The 27,006-nt window shown below is 33.3% G+C and overlaps 1 protein-coding gene across 3 annotated transcripts in view; it reads right to left on the reverse strand.

The window, feature by feature from the left end:
- Positions 1-27,006, reverse strand: part of LOC149182529 (agamous-like MADS-box protein AGL11) — a 223,798-nt gene that overhangs the window by 142,265 nt on the left and 54,527 nt on the right. For all 3 annotated transcript variants that reach the window (XM_089418599.1, XM_089418598.1, XM_089418597.1), the window contains exon 2: positions 14,232-14,313. In XM_089418599.1, the coding sequence (XP_089274725.1) occupies positions 14,232-14,313 (82 nt within the window). The remainder of the gene's footprint in view (positions 1-14,231; positions 14,314-27,006) is intronic.

A 27,006-nucleotide genomic window follows, 5' to 3' on the forward strand; every position in this document is an offset into this window, starting at 1 on the left:
CATCATCTTGGGTATCTAAATTTGATGTATCAACAGTTGGTTCTAGTGTGGCAGCTGCTGGATCGGTAGCTGGTTCTTGTGTGAAAGCTACGTTCTCCGAAAGGAATGATGTCACAAAATCTTGGGCATTTTACAATTCAGTACCTGAGGATGAGGTAGGTAAAGATTTAGGACCTTGGGACTGTGGTGGGGTATGGGGTTTTAGGATAATAGGTGGGGAATTTAGGGTGGTGGTTTCATTTGCTGCTTCAGAAGACGTCCTCGTTCATCTTAGAGGTAAAAATGCAAGAAGAACAGTGGTTTTTCTTTTATGAGTAGCTTTCTTTGGGGTAGGAGGGTCATCAGGAGTGATAGCTTCTTTGATTGGGGCCCTTGTTCGTCTTTTTAGTAGGGGCGCAACCTTTTCTTTCCTTTTTTATTTTAGCTTAGCAATGGGAATGTCGTCATCAGAATCATCACTAGGGATATGGATAGTGGGAATGTATGATTAAGCTAAATTATGGGGTGGGGTCAATGCAGTGGAGGGGTCAATTGGATTAACATGGCCAGTGGGGAATGAAAGATGCTCCCTGGTTGTTGCGTAGAAGGATTTTCAATTTATTGAGGGGTTCGAGGGGTCTGTTGAGGATTTTCAACAGTTAATTGGGGAGTTTCGACTGTTATTTGAGAAATTTCAGCAGTTTCCTGAGTATTTTCGACTGCTGCTTGAGGAATTTCAGCGACTGCTTGAGGAATTTCAGCAGCTTCATGGGGTTCTAGGCATGGCTTGTTAAGGGGAGGGGGATTCTGTTGGGTAAAACCCCTCTGAATTAAAAGCTGGACAAGACAATGATGGGTAAGGGAAAGGTGTGGGTACTTTGCGTTCAAACAATAATGTGAGATATTCTTTAGACACACAAGTAAATAATACGACATATTTAACAGTCGACCATGTCTCAAATGATTCAACAGGACAAAATCATGTTGATAAACTACCTCGTAATGTCCTTTGTGGGTGAGATAGTGCTTCACAAATTCGGCAACCGTCAGCCATGGAAGTGGTAATGAATGAAGTGCCACACCCCTGCCTTTCGGCTCGACCCACTCTCCTGGTAGAAGGAAGTCCTATTGTGCATTCAAAATGATGTGTTTACGACTGAACCATTGAATGCCAGCGGTTGGTAGGCCTGAAACCTATGCTATATCATCTTCTGAAACTCGAATTCGGACTCCTTGAACAGTAGAGTAGCCTTTACGTAAATTATGTGCAAATTCAAGGACTTGCTGAGGATCAAATCCCTGGAGCCTCCAAAAATAATCTACCCAGCCTGCCTACTGAAAAATCTGATATACTTCTGGGTGTAATTCAAATAGAGCTGTTGAGCCAGGTTCATTTCGGATAGTAGAACCTCCCACAGTTACTAGCTTCAGTAAAATGCACAGTGCAAAGCCGAGTTACCGGACTCGAAATAGAGTAAATTTTGCAAATAAAGTTGTGACATAATAGGATAGAGACGGGGAGACAAGATGTGATCGTGGTAAAAAAAATGACGGTTATTGGTGTATCGTGAAATGATTTCATAATTTTGGTATTCCCCCCCAACTACGACTAAAATGATGAGTTTGAACGTATAGAAATTTTGGTAATCATGTCACTATCTTCTCATTAACTATAGTTCAATAATATTTACACATAACAAACACATACCTCATGTTTACCTTTGATTGATATTATGAAGATATAATATCATTGCTAATAGATCACCAATGGTTATGAAAAAGGGCTTTGAAATATGAGGGTATTTATATGAAAGGCTTTTATAAACGTAGGAGGAGGTAGTGAAAGAACAAAGTTATAAGGATCAATAGATAATTCTCACAATGGAAGATAATATGCATTCATCCTTTTGCGAAGAATTGATGTTTCAATTACAAAAAAATGGGAAAGAAACTAGTGTTTTAGGGAGAATGGGAAAAGTTGGTGTTTCAGCAATGGAAAAATTGGTGTTTCAGTAACGGACAAAATGGGGAAAAGTTGGTGTTTCAGCAACGGGGAAAATGGTGAAAATTGGTGTTTCAGCCACGGAAAAATTGAGAGAGATGTTGCTATAAAGAAAAATTGGGAAATGTTGTTGAGAGGTAATGTGGGGGAATGATTTCTGAACTAAAGTGAGATGAGAATGTTTCCCAAAATGAAACTTGATCTTGCTTGCAATACAATTGTTCTTTTCAACCAGCCTCCCAATCTGAGACTTGAAAAATAATAAATTGTAACATGGCAACCCTTGACAAGGATTATTAGTTAAGAAATCTAATACAATAAAAAAATATATAATGCAGGGATTAAATGCAATGAGGGGCAGCAGGCTCCCCCAAAAATATATAATGTGAATATGGCATGCAAGTGGCCTTAAAATCCTCCTTAGAACTAGGTTGCTGGTATAGATGGAGCAAATACCCATTGACTAACAATGGTGTTCTAGAATCATCAATTGTTAGGAGACTTACTGTTCCATTGGGAAAAACAGTATCTATCTCGTAAGGTCCCAGCCACCTTGTTCGTAATTTCCCTTGAAAATTTTCAAACCAAGAATCATACAATAGAGCCCAATTACCTTTCTGGAACTGCTTATGCTTAATATTTTTATCATGCCACTTGGTTCTTTGCTATTGAATCATAGTTGTTTGATGGATGGCATCCAACCTCTTTTCATCCAATTCCTGAAGCTCCTGCAACCTAGCTGTCTGTGCGTCAGTCAAATCAAGGTTAACAGCTAAAGCAGTTCTTAAGGTTTTAATTTCAAATTCCACAGGAAAAACAACACTTTTACCATAAACCAATTCATAGGGCGAAAAACCTGTAGTGTTCCTCTAGGTAGTTCTGTAAGCCCATAATTTCTCAGGCAGGCTTTGAGACCAATCCTTCCTATTTTCCTTCACTGTTTTTGTTAAAATGGCCTCTATGGCTTTATTTGTACTTTCCACCCGACCATTAGCTTGGGGGTGGTAAGGTGTAGTAATTTTATGATTAATATGATATTTTTGAAGCATATCTTTAAAACCATGAGAATTGGAAGGAGGTCCGCCATCTGTGACTAGTTCTCTAGGCACTCCAGACCTAACAAAGATTTCTTCAAATAAAAAGGTTAAAACAGATTCCTCGATAGCTCTAGTAAGTGCCTTAGCTTCCACTCATTTAGTCATATAATCTGTGCTTACAAATATATAAACTCTTTGACTGGATGGAGGATTGGTGGGTCCTATAAAGACTAGAGCCCATCTTTCAAAGGGTTCAAGTACTACCTGGGGGTTTAGTGGCATTTCATATCTATGATTAGGTTGACCCATTCTCTAATAGCTATCATAGGCCCTGACATATTTCTTTGCATCCTTGAAAAGTGAGGGCCAATAATAACCCATCCTGAGAATTTTATGTGTTGTTCTCTTATTCACAAAATGCTCTCCACAAGGGCCATCATGACAAGCCTTCAATATATCATAAACCTCATCTTCTCTAATGCATCTTCAAATTTCCTGATCAACTCATATGTGAAAAAGACACCCACTTATCCAGCTATACTGAGCACTTTGTTGAATGAACTTTCTTTTCTCCCAGTGTGATGGTAACTTTCCTGCAACCAAATAATTGGCAATGTCTGCATACCAAGGTGAGTGAGCAGATACTGCAAATAAGTACTCATCAGGAAAGGAATCATCTACTGGAGTGTTATCATTAGTTTTTATCCGAGAAAGGATGTCAGCAACTACATTTTCTTTACATGTTCGATCTACAATTGTAATATCAAATTCTTGTAATAATAATAACTATCTGGTAACTTGGGCATTTGTAACAGATTTGTTCATTAAATACTTAATGGCCAAGTGATTAGTATGAACAAAAGTAGGCTAACCAGTAACATAATGTCGAAATTTATTAATAGCATAAATGACTGCTAAAAATTCCTTTTCGGTAACTGTGTAATTAAGCTCAGCAGGGGTCATATTATTACTAATGAAATAGATAGCATAAGGAAGACTATTTTCTTCTTGTCCCAAGATAGCTCCAATTGCAGTGTCTAAAGCATCCGAGGATATATGAAAGGGATGTGCCCAATCAGGTCCCCTTAGAATAGGAGTTGTAGACCACTGATGCTTATGTTCATCAAATGATTTCTGACAGGCTTCAGTCCACTTAAATTCAACATTTTTCATAAGTAACACAAACAAAGGAGAAGTTATTTTAGAAAAATATTTGATAAATCTCTTGTAATATCCAGCATGTCCTAAAAAACTTCTTACATGAGTTTGTGTTTTAGGGATAGCACGAGTTTGAATTACCTATACTTTGGATGGATCTACTTGAATCCCTAGGAATGAAATGAAGTGTCCAAATACAATTCCTGCGTTCATCATCATATGACATTTTTCAGTGCTCAAGGAAAGGTGAGCCTGTATACAACGTTTAAGTACATTCTCAAGGTTTTGTAATGCATCTTCAAAAGTCACACCATAAGGAGTAAATTCATCCATAAATATCTCCATAGAGTCATTAAGCATATCAAAAAAGATTCCTATCACTGGTCTTTGAAACGTTGCTAGAGCATTACGTAATCCAAAGGGGAGGACTCTATAGGCAAAAGTTCCCCAAGGACTAGTAAAAGTGGTCTTATCTTGATCTTGGGGTGCAATTTTGATTTGGTTATATCTGCTAAAACCATCTAAAAGGGAAAAGAATCTCTTTCCTGACAAGCTATCTAGCACCTGATCAATAAATGGCAAGGGGAAATGATCTTTTTGAGTGGCTTTGTTTAAGGCTCTATAATCTACACATACTCTCCATTTCCTGTTTTTCTTAGGTACTATCACCAATGGAGAAACCCATTCACTGTTAGATATGGGGTATATAAACCCTGCATTAAGAAATTTTTGAAGTTCTTCCTTAACAATTTCCCTCAAATTGGGACTCATTCGCCGCTTGGGTTGATAGACTGGTCGGCACCCGTCCTTAATATAGATACGATGAGTACATAATTCAGGAGAGGTCCCCTTCATGTCTGTGTAGTCCCATGCACATGCTTCCTTGTTTCCACGAAGTAACTTCATTAGCTGTTCTGTTTTAGCATCTGATAAATTGGGGTTTATGTTCAATGTTTGGCTAGGTTTGATTTCTACTATTATGATTTTATAGGAGATAGTAGTTGATGTTTGAGGTAAACTTTCAGATTTAAGCTTTTCCTGGGTTTCAGGTTCCAAAATTGCAGTTAACTGATTATATGTTTTGGAAGTGACTGAGGAAGGTTGAGAAATAAAATTACTAATTACTTCATCTTCTGTGGTGTCTTTAAGAGTTAAGACTTGTCTAATGGTCAAAATGGGTTGAGTATCATTATCCTCAGAGTCTAACCATACAAAATCATCATTGTTAATCATAGGTGTAGCATGATGGTAAAGAGTAAGCTACTTGGTTTCACATCCATTAGAAATTGGCATTGAACCTGATCTATAGTTGATAAAGACATCTGATGTAGCTAGCCAAAGTCTCCCCAAAATCAGAGGATGTCCCCCCAACTTTGTTTTAGTCTGTAATACAACAAATTCAGCTGGGTAATTCCAGGATTCAACTGAAATGATGAGGTCTTCAATAACCCCTTCTGGTTTGATTGTGGAATGGTCAGCTAATTCCAGGATGGTTGGTGTCTCTCTGATTACATTTTTCAGCTGTAACAATTATGCAGTTTCAAGGGTCATAATATTTATAGCAACACCTAAGTCTACCAAAACTTGCGAAACAATAGTTTTTCCAACCTGTACTGTGACTGTAGGATGGCCAGGATCACCATATTTTACAGGAGGATTTTTTCCCGACATTAAAGCAGCTAGATCACCCATCACATAAACTATAAGGGGGTCTTTAGCTTTTCTACCTGGTTTCTTGTTGCAAATGTCTCTGACAATTCTGGCATAAATCGGTACATCCCTAAGTGCTTGTAAAAGTGAAATTTTAACATAAAGATTCTGCAATTCGCCTAGAATATTAAAAGTAGGCGGCTCAGGTGTCTTAGTCAGAGCTAGCAACTCAGGGAATGGTGGCGCTACTGTTTCAACAATTTTATTAGAGGGTGGCTCAACTGTTTCAGCACCCTTATCAGGTAAATTATTCTTTTTTGTCTCTCCTTTTTCAGATTCAGAAGAGGTAATATCATCAATAATGGGCTCAACTACTCTCTCGGATCGTAAATGAATCTCATTACATTGCACAGGAGATGTAGGCAGGTTCTGAATATCGATGAATTACAGAGCTTTATTATTATTAGCATTAGGGTTCGGTTGTACAGGCTGGGGTCTCATTGTCTGATTGTTCGGTGGAGCACCTGACGGGAGAGGGAGTGGCTGCTGAAACTGAGGAAATTGGTTTGGGAACGGACTTTGTTGAGCTCTCCAGTTTGGGTTCCATTGATTAAAATAAGATTATTGTGGAGGCCAAGGAGTCTGCATTGCAAGGTCTACAAAGGGAGGGTTTGTTTGTTGCATGGGTGGGAAATTCATTTGATTAAAGGGTGAGTATTGCATTTGGTTGAAGGGAGGGTAGTTTGCTTCATTAAAAGAAGGATAATTATTCCAACGATTAAATGGCATACTAGAGTTCGTACCTTGTCCTTGTGGTTGCCATTGCCTCATCTGTGTTAGCAAATAAACTGCTTCAGCTTCCTCCTCAGTTGGTTGCAACGCTGCTTTTATCCCTGGTAAAGAAGGGCATTGTTGAGTTTCATGGTCCTTCTCACAAATGGTGCAAATTGGTACCTTGTCCAATGGGCATTCCCTTAGTGGATGTTTTTCTCTGCATTTAGGACAGAAGACAGCCAAAGCAGCTTCTGCCTCTGCCTATTTTCTCTTAACCTGCAAGGTATCAATCTGTGAAGCAAAAGAGCTTAACATTTCAGTTTTAAATTCTTCAAGTAGATTACCTATTTCAGCTCTTGTTGCTCCCCCACTGGTTGATTTTTGGACTCTTGAATATGTATTGTCCCTGATTTTTGATCTATTTGCATCTCCTCTTGAACATCTATCATATGATTCTTTAGATATATCCCCTTTACCAAGAATATTTAGCATGTCTAAACAATCATCCCTTACCCCTTTCAATAATATTGTCTTAAGAATATCCTTACTTACATTGGGGTGATCGGATCTCTGCAGATTATACTGGAGTCTTTCCACAAAGTCCTCTAGATTTTCGTCCTCCTTCTGGACCATCTTGAATAGTTCCTCCCTTTTCTCTCTCGTCCGGAAATAGTCTTGATATTTGGCCAGAAACTTCTCCTTCATCTATTCCCATGTTGTGATCACATGACTTCCCAGGCTCCTAAACCATCTTAGTGCATTTCCTTTCAATGTTGCTGGAAATAACTTCAATTTTTGAGCATTAGTAACATAATCATAACTTCTACACAATATATCAAACTCAAAAAGAAACTCATCAGGGTCTTCAGAGGATAAACCATGGAAGTTAGGTAAGGCTGAGAGTGGGATGTTCTTCATAGGAGTCGCTCCTCTGGGAAGTTCCCTAATATGGAATTCCAAGGTCGAGAGAGAGTTCTCGCCTCTTCCTTCTTCTCCTCCATGTCCCCCACCAAAGAGTCCTTCATTGTTTCCATCCATTGGTTATTCCCATGTTGCACTTACCCGGTCTTTAGGGCTTTCTGTTGGACTCTCAATGTCCTGGACTAGTTCCTCAACTTCAATATCTTTTATTGGTTCTTCAATGTCCTCTGTTGGTTCCTCAATATGTTCTACTATCTCTTCAACCCTTTCAGGTCCCACTACTTCCTTTGTTTCGTAGTCCATTTGGAGAGAGTGCTGAGTCTATGGCCTCTGAGAGCTTAGCCTCTGAGAAGTCTCAGCTTTTGAAATAATATCATTAATAAAAAAAATTATTCCTCCTCTTCCTTTGCCCTTGCCACCTGTAGGATTACTTTTCTTGCGTCCTCTCATACATCCTGCATATCTAAAAGAAAATCATTAGTGCTTTTAAAATCTATGATTGCCTTCCCTAGCAACGGTGCCAAAATGTTGGTCACTTTAATTTCTTATTAATTCAAACAACCAAGTGCTACATAAATTTTCAACCCATGGAAGTTTGTTTATTTCAAAGGCAACTGCGTACTATATGTACTCAATCTTGAAAGCAATACAAATTGTAGTAAAAACTAGTCACACCTTGCTTAAGAAAATTGAAGCTCCACTCTAAGTTATAGCAAAAACAATCTATTGCAGACAGCTAGAAAAGAACACATATTTCATTAAATTTGGAATTATACAATGGATTTAGAATTTCAAAATAACAAAAAAAAACTCAATCTAGTGTTGTCCTTGTAATAGCATTTTTCCAAATTTAATGAAATATGTTTTAAAGAAGGCTTAATTTCATTAAAAGAGTAATCTAATGAAAAAGAATCAATCTGCAAAGGAAAGCACTAGCTATGCTGTAACAGAGAATAGGACCCTATTCCTAGAGTAGGAATCTTCAACACCTGTTTTTGATTACCACGCTGCCAACCCACTCTGTAAATTGAATTTCCAATGAAACACTCATGAATGAACCGTGGATAAACTAAATAATGCAACAATCAATTGGAAAGAAAACATAGTTTCAGCAATAATGTGAAAACAATATTCAGTAAACAGTATTGTTAGCAAGGCATGGGTAAAAGACACACTCAACAAACTGCAGAAATATAATGGGTAAATCTTGTGATGAAGGTGGGCCCTGTCCTTCTCACAAGATTCCCCAGGAGACAAGAACTAGAAAGAAATGTTCAAAACAAGAATTTATTCATCCATCAATATGTCATGTTACAAAAGGATTCTAGTTCTGTTTCTTCAACTAAACATTTTCCCGTAGTCTGTTCACCCCCCTCTAATGTAGATGTCTCCTCTTTTTAAAGAGGAGGCATCTATTACAACAGATTACATTGTAAGTCCTATTTTAACCATTTATACAAAAATAGGGAAATCAGTTTTCCCATAAAGAAAATGTTGTTACAGTAATGTTGTCTTTAGATCATGGTAATTACATCTAGTGTAGTAGCTCCTTTCGTGATCTTCTTCTATTGCTGTTAGATCTAGACTGCAAATCGCAACTGTTCAGCCACGAGATTTGCGCATCATTCCTACTGTTTCAGCAAGTGTAGAAGTAATCTTGCAATCTCTCGGCAGTTTCAACAATGTGGATTGCACATCATTCTTTAACTGCTCAGCAACTATCAATTCAATGATTAACTATGAAGATAGCATAATTATATGTAAAATAATTAAATGTATAGTGATGAGAAGAAATATTGTGTACCTTTGGAATAATTGGGTTAAAACAATAACAAGGACTTTAAATATAAGTTGAAAAAGGATGACATCATAGCAAAATGTATGGTCAGAAAGAGACAATATGAGGTCCTAACAATCATCTATTGGTAAATCATTGAATATTGTCTGTGTTATGGGGATCCTGAGGTTTTGGAGGACATAGCCTGGAAACTGGCCACATCTTTACTTACAAACCTACTACATCTTAACCTTTAAAACTTTTGATCGCATGATGCACATGAGTGAGTGACTAGGATACTTACTTGTGGTTGTCATGCCACGATGCAGTTGTCAAGCATTAGAGGTGTTGTTAATGGTCATTCTTCTTCCTCCCCTGTTATCTACTAATGATTTCTGTGACTGCATATCAGATGTTGCTGCATGTACAGAGGGAGTAGGAGTGTGTGTGAAGGTAGGGATGATGGTAACGGATGAGGTTATGCTTTGGAAAACACAATCTTCTACTGAATTGAATTAGTGAAGTGAAAAATCAATGGAACTCATGGAGGGACGCACGGTAAGGAGTGGGGGAGATGAAAATATGTGAGGAAGGGCCCCAGTTGGATATTCTCTTTGATCCTTGATTGCCTTTCTCATTCTCCTGCAAACAATAATTATGTATTTTTTCTTTTCTTTTATTAATATAATTTTTTTTCTGAAAAACACCTAGGCTGCCTCAGAGAGGTTTTCACCCTAGGCATCTGCCCTGGGCACCTCAAGGGAGGTTTTCACCCAGGGATCTTCTTCTTCTTTACTTTTATGATCTTTGGGCTGCCTCATGGAGGTTTTCAACCCAAAGATGGGACTCAGGTGCCTCATGGAGGTTTTCACCTGAATCCTTATTCTGTTTTTTTCTCTTTTCTTCAGTGACCTGATGAGAGAGGAGCTGAAACTTGCTCCACCATCATCACTGTCTTATTGATGTTGTCAATCAACTCGTGTTTAGATGAAGGCCTCTTGTATAATTCAATCTATGTCCATTAACCTGCAATGGAATGGCTTCTTCATCCATAGTCTCGGTTCACACAAAACCATTATCATGGCTTCTTTCCACCAAATATGGTCCGAGCAACCGTGTTCTTAGCTTTCCCTTGAAGTTCTTATACCTTGAATCATATAAGAAGGCCCAATATCCTTCTTGAAACAAATTTTCCTTGATATGCCTGTCATGCCAGACCTTTCTCTGAAGCTGAGTTATCTCTGTGTGGAGGAGGGCCTGCGTTCTGAACTCATCTAGGCCATTCAAATGGAACAACCTTTATTTCTTTGCATGACTGAGATCTAGATCTAGTTGGGCTACCATCCTCAATGTCTTATACTCAAATTCAATGGACAAGAAAGCCTTTCTTCCATAAACCAAATCATACCGTGTGAACCTAGTGGTAGTCATCCATGTTGTATTATAGGCCCAAGTGGCCTCAACTATGCTCTCACCCCAGTTCTTTGTCCTGTTGTTCACTACCTTGGTCAGTATGTTCTCCAGTGCTTTGTTGTTCACCTCCACTTGCCCATTAACTTGTGGATGATAAGTAGTGGAGGTCCTATGTTTGATCTTGTGATGTTTGAGTAGTTCTTCGATCATGCTAGAGGTGAACTAGTTGCCTTGGTCTCTGACTAGCTCTCTAGGGTATCCAAATTTATAGAATATGCTCTCCCTTATGAGCTTAGCCACCTTTTCTTCTGTTGCTGCCTTGATTGTTTTCGTTTCTGCCCACTTAGTCAAGAAATCGGTGCACACAATGATGTGTTGTTTTTCTTGGAAGGAGGGTTGATAAGCCTAATGAAGTCAATGCCCCACTTGTCAAATGACTCAAAAGTCACTTGAGGCTACAGGGGAATTTCATCCCTTGGATTAGGCTTTCCCATCCTTTGGCACCAATCACACTGACTAACATATTTGTTCACATCCTGATGAAAAGTAGGCCAATAATAGCCTACGTACAATAGCTTGAATGTTGTCCTTTTTGCTGCAAAGTGGCCTCCACAAGGCCCATAATGACATGTCAGAAGGATGTCAAAGAATTCCTCTTCCCTTACACAACTCCTCAAGATTTGATCTGGGCCAAGTTTGGATAGATTGCCCCCAATCCAGGGGAAGGAGGAACTTTTCCTAATTATCTTGATTTTCTCTCTAGAGGGCAGGTTTGGTGGGAATTGTGCTGACACCAGGTAGTTTGTTATATCAGAAAACCATGGGGACAGCATCGAAATAGCGAACAGGTGCTCATCTCAGCACTGACCATCCACCATTCCTTCTTCACTTGTAGGTAGATTCACTCTAGACAAAAAGTCAGCAACAACATTTTCTTCACCAGTGTTATCAACAATAGTTAAATCAAACTGCTACAATAAAAGTAACCATCTTATGATTCGAGCATTTACATCTAGTTTGTTCATTAAATATTTAATTGCAACATAATCAATACGCACAAATGTTTGATAGCGTGTAATGTAATGCCTAAACTTGTTCAATGAATGTACAACAGCCAGGAGTTCTTTTTCTGTCACAGTATAGTTTAGTTCATCCTTGGACAGGTTTTTACTGGTAAAGTAAATTCCATAAGGCAATTTCTCTTCTACCTATTCTAATGTTGCTCCTATGGATTTATGTGAGGCAACAACATGGATGTGAAAAAGAAGAGCCAATTTGGGCCTCTAAGGGTTGGTGCTTGTTTATACATAAATGACATGATTTATGTCGAAAACCTTTTACTAGATCAGTTTAAACCAATAATGAAACAAGAACTTGAGATGATAGATTTGGGCTTGATGAAGTAATTTTCTCACATTGAATGATCTTCAACAAGAATATGAAGGTTCAACTTCAATAAATTGTAATAAGAATTTAGTCATAGCTCTATCTAAAAATAATATTTTCAATCGAAAAAGGAAAAACATACAAGATATTATTTTATAACGGAGCTTATAAACAATGGTATTAGATATTTGGAATTCTATAAATCAAAAGACCAATTGGTTGATATATCCATAAAGTCATTAAAAACAAATTGTTTTCATAAATAAATATATATATAAAATTAGGAAAGAAGATTGGAATATTATAATTAATGTCAAAAACTGTAAAATCTTCTGAACAATCATATCCTTTTATAGAATCGCTTTAAAAAACAAAAAAAACTTAGTTACGTAAAGTGTATTGAAACATATTCTCTAAAATATTTACAATTGCAACTGTAATGAGTTTGTTAATACTTCTATCGATTATATCATATTTATAAAAGCTATAAAGAAAGGTCACGCTCATTATTCTTTACTTATTTTCTATTATCATTGGTTTTAATCCAATTATTTCATCAATAATTAGATTCTGTTGTAAAACTAGTAGCATATATTTGTCTCAATATTACTCAACATCCTTTAACTTTATAGTTACACTAAATTATGTATAAACAAATGAATTTTCTAGTATTTCTAACACATTTAACCTCATTTTTGTTGGAACTGAGATTCTTCTACTTATTCCATTCACTTTCAAACGTAGAAATAATTAATAGAGATGATTTTTTTTGGGTACGAAAAGCAATAGGTTTGTTTCTCAGCGAATAAAAATAATACAACATCGTTGGAAAAAAAGAATACAACATCGTTGGAGATGGGACTACCTTTCATTAATTTTTTTAAACTATGCTGGAAATATGGATGAAGTTAAATGATTAGCTTTATTTACGCGTGAGATTTTCATTATATTTTAGTATTTACAATCTAATTACATTCATAATTTTTTCCCGTATATAATCTAAAAAATGTATTTATATTATATATTTATATTTGTTTTTAATTAAACAATTTTGTATTTAGTCGTTATATTATCATATACTTTTATTTGTTTTTAATTAAACAGTTTTATACTTAGTCATTATATTTTATTGGTTAAAATTTATTATCAAACAAATGTTACACAGTAGTTATCTTTTCTTTTTAATTTAAATATATTACCTTTTTTTTAATTTAAATTTAGGTAATATATCTTGTAGTGCTAGTTTTATATGATAATATCTCAAAAGCACATATAGTTAAGCTTCTTTAACATCTAATAACACATAAAAAGAAAATATATATATATATTTAATTTTTAGATTTGGTATGAAAGGAATCTAGATATTTAAATAAAGAATGTCAAATTCTTAGAGAAAAAGTTAATATGCCATAAGATATATGAAAAAATAAGAAATTAAAATTAAAATTTTTAATTGCTTATATAAAAAATTTATATGTTTGAACAAAGGAAAAAAAAGGCTAATTTTTACATATAGATGCGTTAGTTAAATTTATGTTTTATTAATAAATATATTATTTAATGAAATAAAAATTTAAATATATATCATTTAAATTTGTTGTTTTTATAAATAAGGATGTTATTATTCATATTTATTTTCTCAAATTCGTTATTATGTAATAATAGAGTATAAATTTACATGTATTTTATTCATGTTGAAATATGGTTATATTGACATGATAAAATATAGAAAATGATAATGAGAATATGTAATATTTAGATTATAAATAAAAGAATTGTGTTACATTTTAAAAACTTATATTTATCTTATATGATATTGTTAAACCTCAAATTTAATTATAAAGTGAAAACAAACTATTTATATAAAAAAATTTATTTAATATTTTTTAATATAGAAAAGATTAAATGTATGTTTGTAAACTTATTGTTTAAAATATTAATTAAACACATATTCATAATTTCATATTGAAATTTATTTTTTTTTAAATTTAGTATTAATATTATTATACCCTGATTTTCAAAAAATTAAATTAATTATATAACCACCACCACAATAAGAAAACATATAAACATTACACAATAAAATATAAAAACTTGTTATATTCGGCTGATATTAAAGAGAATGAGCATTTACCTGTGTGTTTTGAAGCAAGCCAGACCTTGCGTTTGTGGTTGTTTCCTTTTGTATTCGGTACTCTGCCAATATTGCGGTGACGCTTCACACAAAATAAAAAGACATCTCAGCAATTCGTTGGTTCAAAGAGGAGAAGCGATTATAGGCCCAGCAAAAACACATATTACAATTTATGACGGCATTTCCTATGAAAAAAGCCAATGGGATGGTTTACAGAAAAAACATGTAAATTCTCTATTCACTTATAGCTTCAGAAAAGAAACATATTATAATTTATAATGGCACAAGCCACGTATATTACTGTTTAGGATAACATAAATTATATAAAAGCAATTTCTATCATCAACTTTAACTTTTAAAATTGTGGTATAATCGATTCCGACCCCTGATGGCACAAGCCCAAAAGTATCTCCAACGCAGAACTTGGTGATGGCAGACAAAAGAAAGCATTGCTGAAAGACAAACCACAAGAAAACTGTGTACTTGTCGAAGGATTGTAGACAAAAGACAGCACTGTTTCCTAGCAGGCCCTGGCCTCCTTAGAAGTTACAGTTCTGTTGGGTTACGGATTTCGTGCTTATTTCCGTGAATTGTAAGACGTGTGTATTTGTACACACTGGAGACGCAGAAGTGGTGTCGGGGATGACCCATGGAACTTGTTTACCTTGAACTTGGAAATAAAATAAAATGGATAACTTGTTCGTTTCAACTTACACTATCTTTATGTCTAACTAGCATAAAAAATAATTTTATTCTATTTTATTTTCGGTTCAAAAGATTAAAGTTCGCATTTTGTACGAAAGCTTAAAGTTTGCATTTTAAAAAGATAAGGCTAGGTCATCTAATTAAATTAAAAGTTTAAAGATATAACTCAGGCTTAATAATTCCAATCCTATGAATGTAGAGAATATATTATCACTGGTTTCAAAATTATGTAGACAATGGATCTTGTCCAGCACTTTATAGATATCCTTAGCTTATGTATAATATGACAAGGATAATATAAAATAATAAATAGTTAAAATAATGTAGAATAATGATTAAAAATAACAATAATGTAGAATTTTAATTAATATAATATTTTTTAAAATCATATGTTTATTATTTTAAATTCACTTTTATTTTTACTTCCACTGGCCATTCGATTATCTTTTAACTTCATTTTAATTTTGATTTTATTATTATATAAGTTTAGTTTTTTTTACTTATTAAATTTTGAGAAAAATTATAATTTTTTTATACATGAAAAATAATATTTACAAAATAAATATTAATAAAAATATTTTAACATTTTCAATAATTTAAATATTAAAAAAATATTTTGATGTCAATAAATTATTTATTTCAATATTCTCTTTAAGTAAAATACTTTTTTCATGATCTTCATTATTAAAATTCGAAAGTCTTTATTTCATCAAAATATGTTTTTATATAGCTTGTTTCAGTATTAATGGTTAGAGAAATTATAACCATCTTAAAACATTTAATAATTTTTAATATAAAAATAGAATATTAAAAAATTAAGTAAAATATACCTCATATATTTATAAAGAGAGATATTGCAATTAGATATTAATTTTTTTCTAACATGAGTAGAGAGGTATCCAATTTCTGTGTAAAAAAAAATTTGAGTTGACATTATTTAAATATTTTATATAGTTATTTTTTCTTTTTATGATATTTCATAATTTTTATTTTACTGGACATGAGCAAAATTTCAATTTAATTTTAATAACTGACTAACACGGTTACATATCATATCATATTGGGATGTAGAATAAAATAATTTTCATGAAGTATGTATGAAACATCTTTGATTTCGCTTATACTCAAAGTAGTTTAAACTATATATATATATATATATATATATATATAATAAAATATGTATACATCTCATCCTAGGCAACACAATTGATGGGGAATGTGAGTCTTGACAAAAATTAGAGATCCATTATTTAAATCCCTATTTTAACCCGATATATAGAAAGGAGAATAAGCTATAAGCCCTAAAGATTTACTAATAAGTACACGCCATTTTTTGAAATATTAAAAAACATAAAATAAAATTTTATATTTTTCCCAATTTATAATAATAATAATAATAATAATAATATACTAACTTGTTATTATATTTTGATATTTTATTTTATTTAAATTATGATAATTAAAAATATATATATATTAATTTTAAATAATATATATATATATATATATTAATTTTAAAAATAAATATGTTCATATATTTTCTATTATTTTAAATTAAAAATTCAAATAATTGACTTTAAAATAAGCAATATATACCACATATTCATCTATATTTCTAGCACATCATCATAAATATCGTTTAAACTTTTGTTATTTAAAAAAAAAAATTATTAACATCTAAGTCCTTTAACGTATCTAAATATATTCATCTCAGTTTTCGGATTAAGTCCAACAACCTTTAATTTTTATTTGAAAATTAGAGATGCATAGTTCGAATCCTCCATTTTGACCCGATATATGCCGAAGAGAATAAGCTCTAAACTCGAGAGATTTACTAATAAGTACAGGTTATTTTTTTAACGTAATAAAAAAATTATATAATTAAGTTATATATTTTTTATAATTTATAATAAATTTAATAATGTTAAATTTAAGATTTTTGTGTTTTATATTGTGGATATAAGTCTTTTATATTAATCACATTGTTAGAATTTGGTTGATCTTTCGAACCAACTAATGTAGTTTATTCTCATGTCAAGGTGAGAAATCAATGGATTTATAGGAATAAATAGCATGGATGCATCACTGCCCAGAGTTAGACATTAAAAATTAGTCATTGACTAATTTTTAATGGCTAATTCTCGGCAATGCTGCATCCATGCTATTATTTTCTCACCTTGTTCTAAGGATGAAATTAGTAGTTGGCTAATTTTTAAGGACTAATTCTACGCAATGATGCATCCATGGTATTATTTTCTCACCTTGTTTTTAGAATGAACCACATTAGTAAATTCTAAACATGGACCAAATACTAACAATATGATTAACCCAAAAGTCTTATATCTAAATCTAATAATATTAGATAGAATAAATTTTTTAATATTAAATTATTACTATTTTTAATATTTTATTTTATTTAAATGATTAATTAAAAAAATTTATATTAATTTTTAAAATAAATATATTTATATATTTTCTATTATTTTAAAAAAAAAATTAAAATAATTAACTTTGAAATAAACCATATATACAACATATTCATCTCTATTTAAGATTTTGCAACATTTCATCTTTATTGTTAACATCTATTGAATTTTTTTAAACTTAAAAGTTTGTTTTACAGCTTAGTGTAAAGAAAATAGGTAAGCATGTTCATTATTAACTTGACTTGGAATTGACATGGAATTTTACTCCAGGTGCCCAGAAACAGAGGAATATGCCAGAACCACCTGTGCACGCATTTGTGTGGAAATGGACTTCAGCGCCGGATTCCCAGCAGAAATAAACCTAACAAGTAAAGGCTATGTGTGGAACCAGAAACTTGATTATGAAAGTGTCCTCTTCAGATGTCGATCTTGCTTTGAGACGAGCCATCTAGCAAAAAATTGCCCAAAAGCCTCTACGAAAAATTCTGCTAGAAAAAACCACCACAGATCTACATGGTGGGAAGGAGCGCAAAAAGAACACTACACTGTCATCAAAGAAGAATACTCTAGAGAAAACTCTGAATCACAAGAAATCGGGCAAGAAAGAAACAACTCTCAGGACAAGCAGGGAGAAAGCCCTGCCCAACAACAAAAAAGTGAACTCGACAACCCTTCAAGCATCAACAGTTATGAGGATTCGAATACCGCACAAAATAAATATTCATTTAACAGCAAAACAGATCTCCTAGCCCAAACTTCCTCTCCGACTACCTTCAAAAGGACGAACACAATAGATTGCGAAGCTAAAACACCAATGTCCCAAGAACCAGAAGAGATGAAGGAGAGGCAAGGTAAAGGATGTTGGAAGACCGTAGAGGAAAAAAAAGAAAGCTACAGCACTAATCTCGCCAAGAAAGACGAGGAGCCAGTTAATTAAAAGCTAAGAAAATTATAGGTCCGATAGACCAATTTGGTCTCAGGGGACGTTAACCACCACCATCATCATCATCATCATTAAAATAAAAATAAAATATTCTCTAAATAGATCCACTTATATGAATATCAATTTCATTTATATTTATATATAAAAAAGAAATATTAAAAAAATATACTTTAATGTTATATATAATAAAAGATATAATATAGATTATGAATAACATATTTTAATAGGAATTATTATTGAAACATATTTAAAAATATATAGCATTCAAAAATATAATTTAGACAATAAAAAATTACAATAAATTTTTATGAACTAATACTAAATTCATATTTAAAATAAATTTATATTGGTTTATTGGTTATATTCTTAATCTAATCATAGCTATTTTTAATTTAAAAACTAATTGAAATATTTTTCAAAACAAGACCCTTCATTTCACAACATTCTAAAACTTTCGATGGTTTGAATAAATTATGGTGTTTGGTACAATAACTCTAATGAATACATACCACTCGAGTGTTTCAAGCTTATTTTCTCTCGATTGAGAAAATAACCCTATCAAATCTTAATCCTGATTCCTCCACCATGGTGTAAGAAAAACGAAAACCCTCTAGGTGAGCTTTGTCACACACTTAAGTTCTACGACAATGTCAACCAAAAATCTATGTTTGGAGTGTTTGAGTCCATAGAAATGAGTTCCTTATTTTCTTGAGAAGTAAAATAAAACGATTATTGAATTCCAATATGTTGGAATGTGTACCGAGAGTAAAATTTAAGAGACAAATTGTTTCATTATTCATATATATATATATATATATTATATATATATATATATTATATTATGTGACCGTTGTTTTCATTTTTTTAAGGTCTTTTGCATTCCATTGATTGTCTACATTTTTCACCCAAAATTTTTAGTGGATTAGTTGTTCAATAATCCCTCTTAATTCCAAGGGGTATATATGAATCTAAGTAGAGAGTTCTAATACAAAAGTGACAGTCAATGGTTGAATGTGCTCTCTGAAAAGGTGGTTTTTAAGGAAAACCACAAACCCAAAAGTTGGGAAAAATGAAGGAAGATCGCAAACCCAAAAGGTGGGAGAAATGAAGGTCCGAACCGACGTTGGTTTAAGGGTGAACACCAACACTCAAACTCTTAGTATAGTTCCTGCAACTCTTCCAAATCTGGCTAGAAGATGAAGTTGTATGCTAGCGGAATTGTTCTCTAATGCTTTGAAAAGGGAGGCCATTGAGGTTGCAACCTAGAACACTTGATGCAGTTCCTACAAATCTTCAAAGTTTGGCTAGGATTTGAAGTCTTCTGCTAAAGGAACTGCTCTTTATTTTTTTGAAGGGAGATCATTCAGGTCTCAACCAATAGTGGTTTAAGGTTGACTAACCACCAACTTTGGAACACTTAGTGCAGTTCCTAGCATAGTGCCAAATCTGGCTAAAAGCTAAAGTTTTCTCCTAGAAGAAGTGCTCTCAATTCAGGTTTGAAGATGACCATAAACTAAATCACGCTTATAACGTTAACTCTAGTTGCAACTTTGAGTCTAGTTCAGGCTTTAGGCTCTAGTTTTCACTGATGTTCAAGTTGTGGCTTAGGCACTTCTAAAATGATAGCTAATCATTAATTCCAGCCTATCACATACTAAGTGAGAAGATGATATCACTAGTATGGTAACTAATCATTAATTCCAGCCTATCACATACTAAGTGAGAAGATGATATCACTAGTACTCAAGCTTGCTTGTACATGGGTGATTAATAGGGCTTTATAAAACAAGAAGCCTCACTGTGAATCCCTTCTTATCCATTACAAAAATGAGAAGATGAATATATTTACAAAATTTTCACATGGATGAAGATTAAAAAACAATGATTATCCATCCATAGAACTCAAGAAGGATGCACCCATTTACCCTGCAATTTAATTGGTAAACTTACCAAAAAAAAATTACCATTTGCAAGTTATCGTTATTTTTAATTTGTGCCCACAAAATACAGTGTCTCTGAGCAAGAATGCCCAAACCAGGCAAAAAAAAGTACAGTTTGTCCACGTACAATTTTGAATGCAGCATCTGCTTATTCAAGATAACCTATTGCAAGAAGCAGCAGTGCTTTTAGAACCCAAGTAGAAGGTTAAGGTTTATCAATTTTCGAAGCCTTTTTATAATAATGGGTTGCACGGTCTCCATAATGCCTCTTCTTTTGCTCTTGTAGTTCCTCTATATAAGGATCATTGTCCTTTAGAAATTCACATATAACTGCAATAAAATCACGGAACTTCTGCATGAAAACATATTTCTCCCCTGACGCTAAGTACTTTTCCAGAACAGTAATGTTCATTAAGGATGTGGACAGATTCTCGTCAGCTGTATGCAAATCAGCCTTACTCCTTCCGTGGGGTCTAGCAGCATGACGGATTTTGTCATCTCAGTGCTCATTAAAGAAGCATTCTACAAGCTAGGGCATTACAGTTTTAATTATGTTGCCCACTATGGAGACATTTTAGTTTGGCAAAGACATTGGTCGCTACACAGGTCAGTGATGAGTTCTGGTTATGTGTGTTGCAGGGTTTACCCTTGGTGGAGCTCGGGTTTATCCTCATCGTTGAAGTTTCTTAAGTCGGGGAGTTTTCCTTTCCACAGACCTTCAGAGACAGAGGGTTGTGGGGTTGATGCATTCAACATATTTTTCAACGAGATCGGTGTCACCAGGTACGTTACGCAGCTCATTTCACGTTTTGAAGCCAACTGGAATCAGTTGTCATGAATGAAGTTTCAAACCGCACTTATTGGCAACTTCCCCACCCAAAGTATCTCATCTGCGGTAACCAGATGTTGAGAAGAGAATTGAACCTGGGCATTATACCGGTCAGTCAATAGCCCCAACCTCTCTCTGTTGTAATATTTCCCTATCCTAGCGTACGCTTGACCTCTACTTTAATTATTCGATGGTATATTCAACGAAAAAATGTCAAAAGGAAGGATTGAGGAAGATTTGCTTATCAATATGCCACTGTTTGGGTTCTTGGAGGAGTAATCAGAAACGAGCTTACAAGTGCTTTGAACAAATAATATAGAACAATTATTGCATAGAGTTAGTGGGAATGAAGCAACCTTTAATTTCATGAAAGACATCTTGATTTGTTTAATTAAAATTGTCAATCGGGTCGGTGTCCGTGTTAAGTATATAACTTTATTATTATGATATTCAAACAAGTGCATTAAGCAAAATAACAGATTGGTTCAGCTGTTTTTTTGAACCTAGGCAGCTCTCAGGTGTCCATAATATTCACTTGGTTTGGACCACATCCACTTGATTAGTTTGGGTGTTTATAAGTAAACTTTCGGCTTTACTTAAAAGGATAACACAATGAGGGAGTTGGAACCAACATATTTGGCCATTGTAATTTTGTTGTTAGTTTGAAGAATAATTTTTATTGAGAAAGGAAGAAATTTATTTTCTCCCTTCTAAATTTTTTTTGTAAAGCAATGTAATATTTTTTGTTCGATTATTAAAAATTAAACATTATTGTAATTATAGTATATAGATTTCTGTTATTGATAGTTTTATCTACATTATTTTAATTATTTTTAGATTTTTCAAATTTTTTTCTTTGTAAGTTTAGACTATATCTTCAACATGTCCAATATATCACTCTATAGGGGCATGGAATTGAACCAATGACTTCATGAAAGAGTGCCTTAACAGGGCACTTGATCACCATCTATCCAAGACCCGGTGGACTATATTTTTTAGATTTTAAATACTATATTAATATTTATTTATCTTCAAAAGCATAATTTCTAATTATTATAAATAAAAAAATTAATTTAATTTGTGTTTTAAATTTTGAAATTGTATTATAAATATTAACTAGTTATATTATTTTAATAATATTATTTTAAAGCATTTCGTTCACATTTTCATCCTTTAGTATACAGTTCGTTGCTCTTTTATTTAACAATTTTTTTTTTCACCAAGAGCTGTTCTATAGCCAAGTATGAGACATATCCTGTCACATAATGATAAATCTAAAAATAATAAAATAATAATTATGAATAAATTAAAAACTAGTAATAACAAAGAAATCAATGTCAAGCATGTTGTCACTCAATCTTGCAAGCCTCTAAGAGGGGAGCCTATAGGACAAATAGTAAACCAAGTAACAACAATGGGACAAAGATCCATTGTCACTTCAGTTATTGTCCCATGCCTTTTACAGACTTTCATCGATGGGAGTAGTGCCGTTAGGATCAAAATTATTTGAAAAGGGAAGGTTCAATCGTCTATGTGAAATGATTCCACTAAACTTATTCAAGGAGAGGCTTAATTAAGGCTTGATGATAGAAAAAATCTCCAAGAAATACCTAGGATGGAAATCAAGACCTAGGACTTGAGATTCTTACAATGAGGATAGGTATGCCTAGGATCAAGACATCCAAGATGAAATAGGACCTCTCGAGAATCTTTGCAATATGATTATATCACTTTAAGTAAGCTTTCACTACTCTTGAAATACCTAATTAGGGCTTATGTTATAGCTATGGTTTAAGATATTCCAACAACTAGGAGCATTCGTCTGTTGTCATGCAATGAATAACATGTGCAATTTGCTATCAAAAAATGTTTTACAATGATATTCAACAAACTAAGGCACATAATATTTAACTAGTTGCAATAATTCCACACATTAGACATTATTCCAATAATATTTTTTAACAATATAACACTTACAAGATGACAAGAGATATATCCAACCACAGAAAGAAGTAGCTTGAAGAGAGACCAAAATTATCTTGCAAAGATACCGAGATGCATCGAAGAACATTTAATTTGTCCAAGAAAAGATGTGCAAAATTACTTTTAGAAGAGAAGTCCAACTCGTGATGATTCTCTCTCACAATGAGAGATAGTTATATTTAAATGATCCTCTCCTAATTCAATTTAGCCTAATTAACACTAACAATTATAAAATAATGTGTAAATACACAACTTTGTGACAAGCCTAATGAGAAGCTAAAATAATAAAGATAAAGCAATCCAATAGTAGGCCAAAATGATGTCATCATCAGGAAGTTGAGTCCTCAATGTGCCAAAATGGGAGAGAGGGCTCCATAAACGATGCACAAGGGGATGCAACCTTGATATCCATGTAACTCAACATTTGGTGCCCCAAAGTGGATATGGGTCACAAATGTTCGTCTCATGGCGTAACAACCCGTGGTTGATTTTTTATGTAAATAAAATAAAATGAAGGTCATGGGACACATATTTCAAGCTTAATGTTGAGAAAAAAAAAGTGATGGCGTATCACTTGTGATTAAGTAATGGCTATGGAAATTAGAAAAGGAACTAGCAAAGACAAAGAGCCAATGATTGGCATTTATTTATGAAAATATAGGAAAATGGGAGGAAAGGAAGGTGAAGAGACATTGATTTTCATGAGAGAGAAATTGATGGAAAATGAAGAAAATAAATGCCTCAATAATAAAAAGGCTTCTTAGGACCAGTTCACAACCTTTTATCAGTTTAGCTTTGGAGCTCCCATTCATTCTCCAATTCTCTCACACTCTTGCACACTTGGAATACTCTTACAGAATTCCTAGAGTACTTTAGCATATATTGGATTTGGAGAGAGAAGGAAAGAAAAGAAAGAAAGCACAAGGGAGCAATTGCAGAAAAAGTACAACTAGATTTCTTTGCAAGTAATAAGTTTCATGTGTGATTTCCTTGTTGATTTTTGTATGCATGTGAATCATTAGTTATGTGTTGTCATTGTAATGGAGATTTTCCTGAATTTACAATGGTTTTAGCCTTTCCTTTCCATTTCCTAGATAGTCATGGTGTTGTGGATTTTCCCACGTGATCGTTTTTTTGATTGATGCTCATGTCCCTTATGGTTGTGGGTTGGAACAATTCTTTGGAAATTGTAGAACAACTTGGGTTGAGTTACTACACCTTGATCCTAGGTTGGGAAAAGCATGTTGGAGCCCTTGGTGGGTTGAGTTACTAGTCCCTAGAGAAGGGTTAGAGAAATTTTCTGCAGCTCTGAAAGGTTGTGGGTTGAGTTACTAGTTCCTGCAACCATGGATAGCTTGGGTAGAGACAAATCTGGTTGATGTTACAATAGTATAAAATGAGAAATTAGGGACTAGGTGACTAAAAATGTTAGTGATTTCATATTTTCAAAGTGAAATACTACCAAAAAATGAGCAATATTAAGTGGCCCAACTAAAAATGAATAATCTGGTTTCAGTTAAAATATGACTAGCTCATAAGTAATACAACTAAAAATGACTAACATAAATGACTAATTTAGTCTAGGAACAAAAATGAGACTAGCTAACAAATTTTACAATAATACAAATTAGTCATTTATGTTATTCATTTTAATTGTGTCACTTCAACGATATAAAATTACAGACGATAGGGGATTCAAAGGTTACTATATGTTGGTTGAAGCTTATACTTCCCTAAAAACTTCTTTATTGGATAAGTGGATGGTTAGATTTATGGAGTGAATTACAATCTTCAGGGTTATATCCTTTAATCACATTCACTAGGAATTTAATTCAAACGCTGATAGATTATCCAAATTGGGAGTGGGATTACAACTGGTTCAAATATATTATGAAGAATACTTGCAAGAAGAATCATCAGCGAATTGATAGATGACACATTTTATTTAGTAGAACATTTAAGTTTTCATGCATATTTACACTTTTGATTAGCAAGGCCATATCCATTGAATTTTGGATACTTGTTTTAACATAGATAACAAGTTATTGATCTAGTTTAAATGTATCTTGGGAACATAGCAGTACTAGGCTCTTATGAAATTGTTTTGAATCCTTTGGGGATTTCAATATTTCCCGAACTTTAGATGTTTCACACACTATAATATCATGTCATACATGTGAAACATATTTAGTAAACTTTATATGAACTAAATTACACCTTTGCATTAATATTAATACAAAATTTATGTTTTTTCCTTATTGGAGAAAAAACATTATGGAATTTTCCACCACATAAATTAATAGGTACTAAATAATTATGCCTAAATCAATAAATTGTAAAATTATTCCTAAGTAATCTATTCCTCCCAAAGAGATAGGTAAGAAGTATAAATGGTACAACTATGAGCACTACCATGTAAACAACACATATTCAAACCATTACAAGAGTAGAGCCTCAATGTGTGTGCATGAGGGAATGTGCTTGAAATCTTATAGTTGGTTTCCCTTCATCACCAAAGGGGCTTAGGATATGAGTGGATTTCCCAAGAAACCCTCATTTGATCCTTTGATTTTTTGGGAAATCTCAAGTTCAAGTCCAACTAGTGCTAGTAGATGATCTCAAAGGTGTTTTCTAGGGTTTTTAAATAAGATCACTAGATCCCAATGCAAAAAGAGGTACCTTGGATTTGTTGAAAAGTAAAATACCCCACGTTGCACCAAATGGATCATTGATGACTACCTAGAAGACTTAGACCAAATTAATCATGGACGTGAAAACTACAACTTAAAAAAGAAAAATGCACATGTGATAATTCACACTAGAATTCATCCTCTCATAGTCAAGAGTTGATGAATAAAATGTTAAATCTTTGATGAATACAATGAAAATAAGGAGATCTTTATTAACCCTTGCTTAATGAAGTTAAGATAATATTCACAAGGAGGATGTATATTTCATCCAATTATATATTGAAATACATGCTCTTTTTTATTTCAAGGAAAGATTTATGGAGAAACCTAAGATCAACAACTCATCATAGTGATTCGGGCTACACACGAGATGAACTAAAATCATTGCCACTGTAACCCAAGATCATATTGAATATGTTACAAGTCTATAATAATAGCATATGATTTAACAAGCATCAATACATCTCTAAATACACTTGTGGCATGGTTGCAATCCTTGGGGGAGACTGCCCTTCTAGATTGAAATTCATGTTGTTTTTTACTTTTGAGGAAAAGTTTATAGAGAAACCCAACATTGGTAATTAATCAATGTGATTTGAGCTACACTTGAGATGAAATGGAATGATTTCCACTATGACCTAAAATTATATGCAATATGTTGCAAATATATACTAATAACACATGATTTTGTAAGAAGGGTCAAGACGTTTGGAGATACACTTGCAGGATGGTGCTACTCCTTAGAGGCTTCTACTTTTCTAGTGTTTTAAACATAGGAAAAATGTCTCATTAGGAATTTGAACCTAGGTGGGGAAATAAAGAACTAAGGAAATATTACAACAGTGATAACAAGCAATTAAACCAACCAACCAATTACTCTTTTCCACTAATAATATCTTTTACCCTAATTTATTTCCCCTCTTGTCAAAATTTCTCCACAAAATTCTCTCAGAAAAACTCCTTATTTTGGAATTTTTTCTACTACAAATATTAGACCCTTCTTTGTATTTAACTCGACTATGTTTAAGCAAAAGTTTTATTTTTCCAACGCTAAATGGAGTATTATTTCTCCCACATTCGCTAAAAATGTAAAATACACATTGAGATTTTTTTTCAAAAGATAAAATAAATGATAACCATGTTTAAAATAGGGTAAATTGATATAGTGAACATTATTCCTTAAACCACTAACACTTAATCTGCCCATTGCACAAAGAAAGTTTGATATCTTTTAAAAATTGAGCACTAATTCATGCCTT

Source organism: Pinus tabuliformis, chromosome 3_2 (assembly GCF_031772625.1).
Source record: "Pinus tabuliformis cultivar Carrire ecotype Pingquan chromosome 3_2, CPIR1, whole genome shotgun sequence".
Lineage (NCBI taxonomy): Eukaryota > Viridiplantae > Streptophyta > Pinopsida > Pinales > Pinaceae > Pinus > Pinus tabuliformis.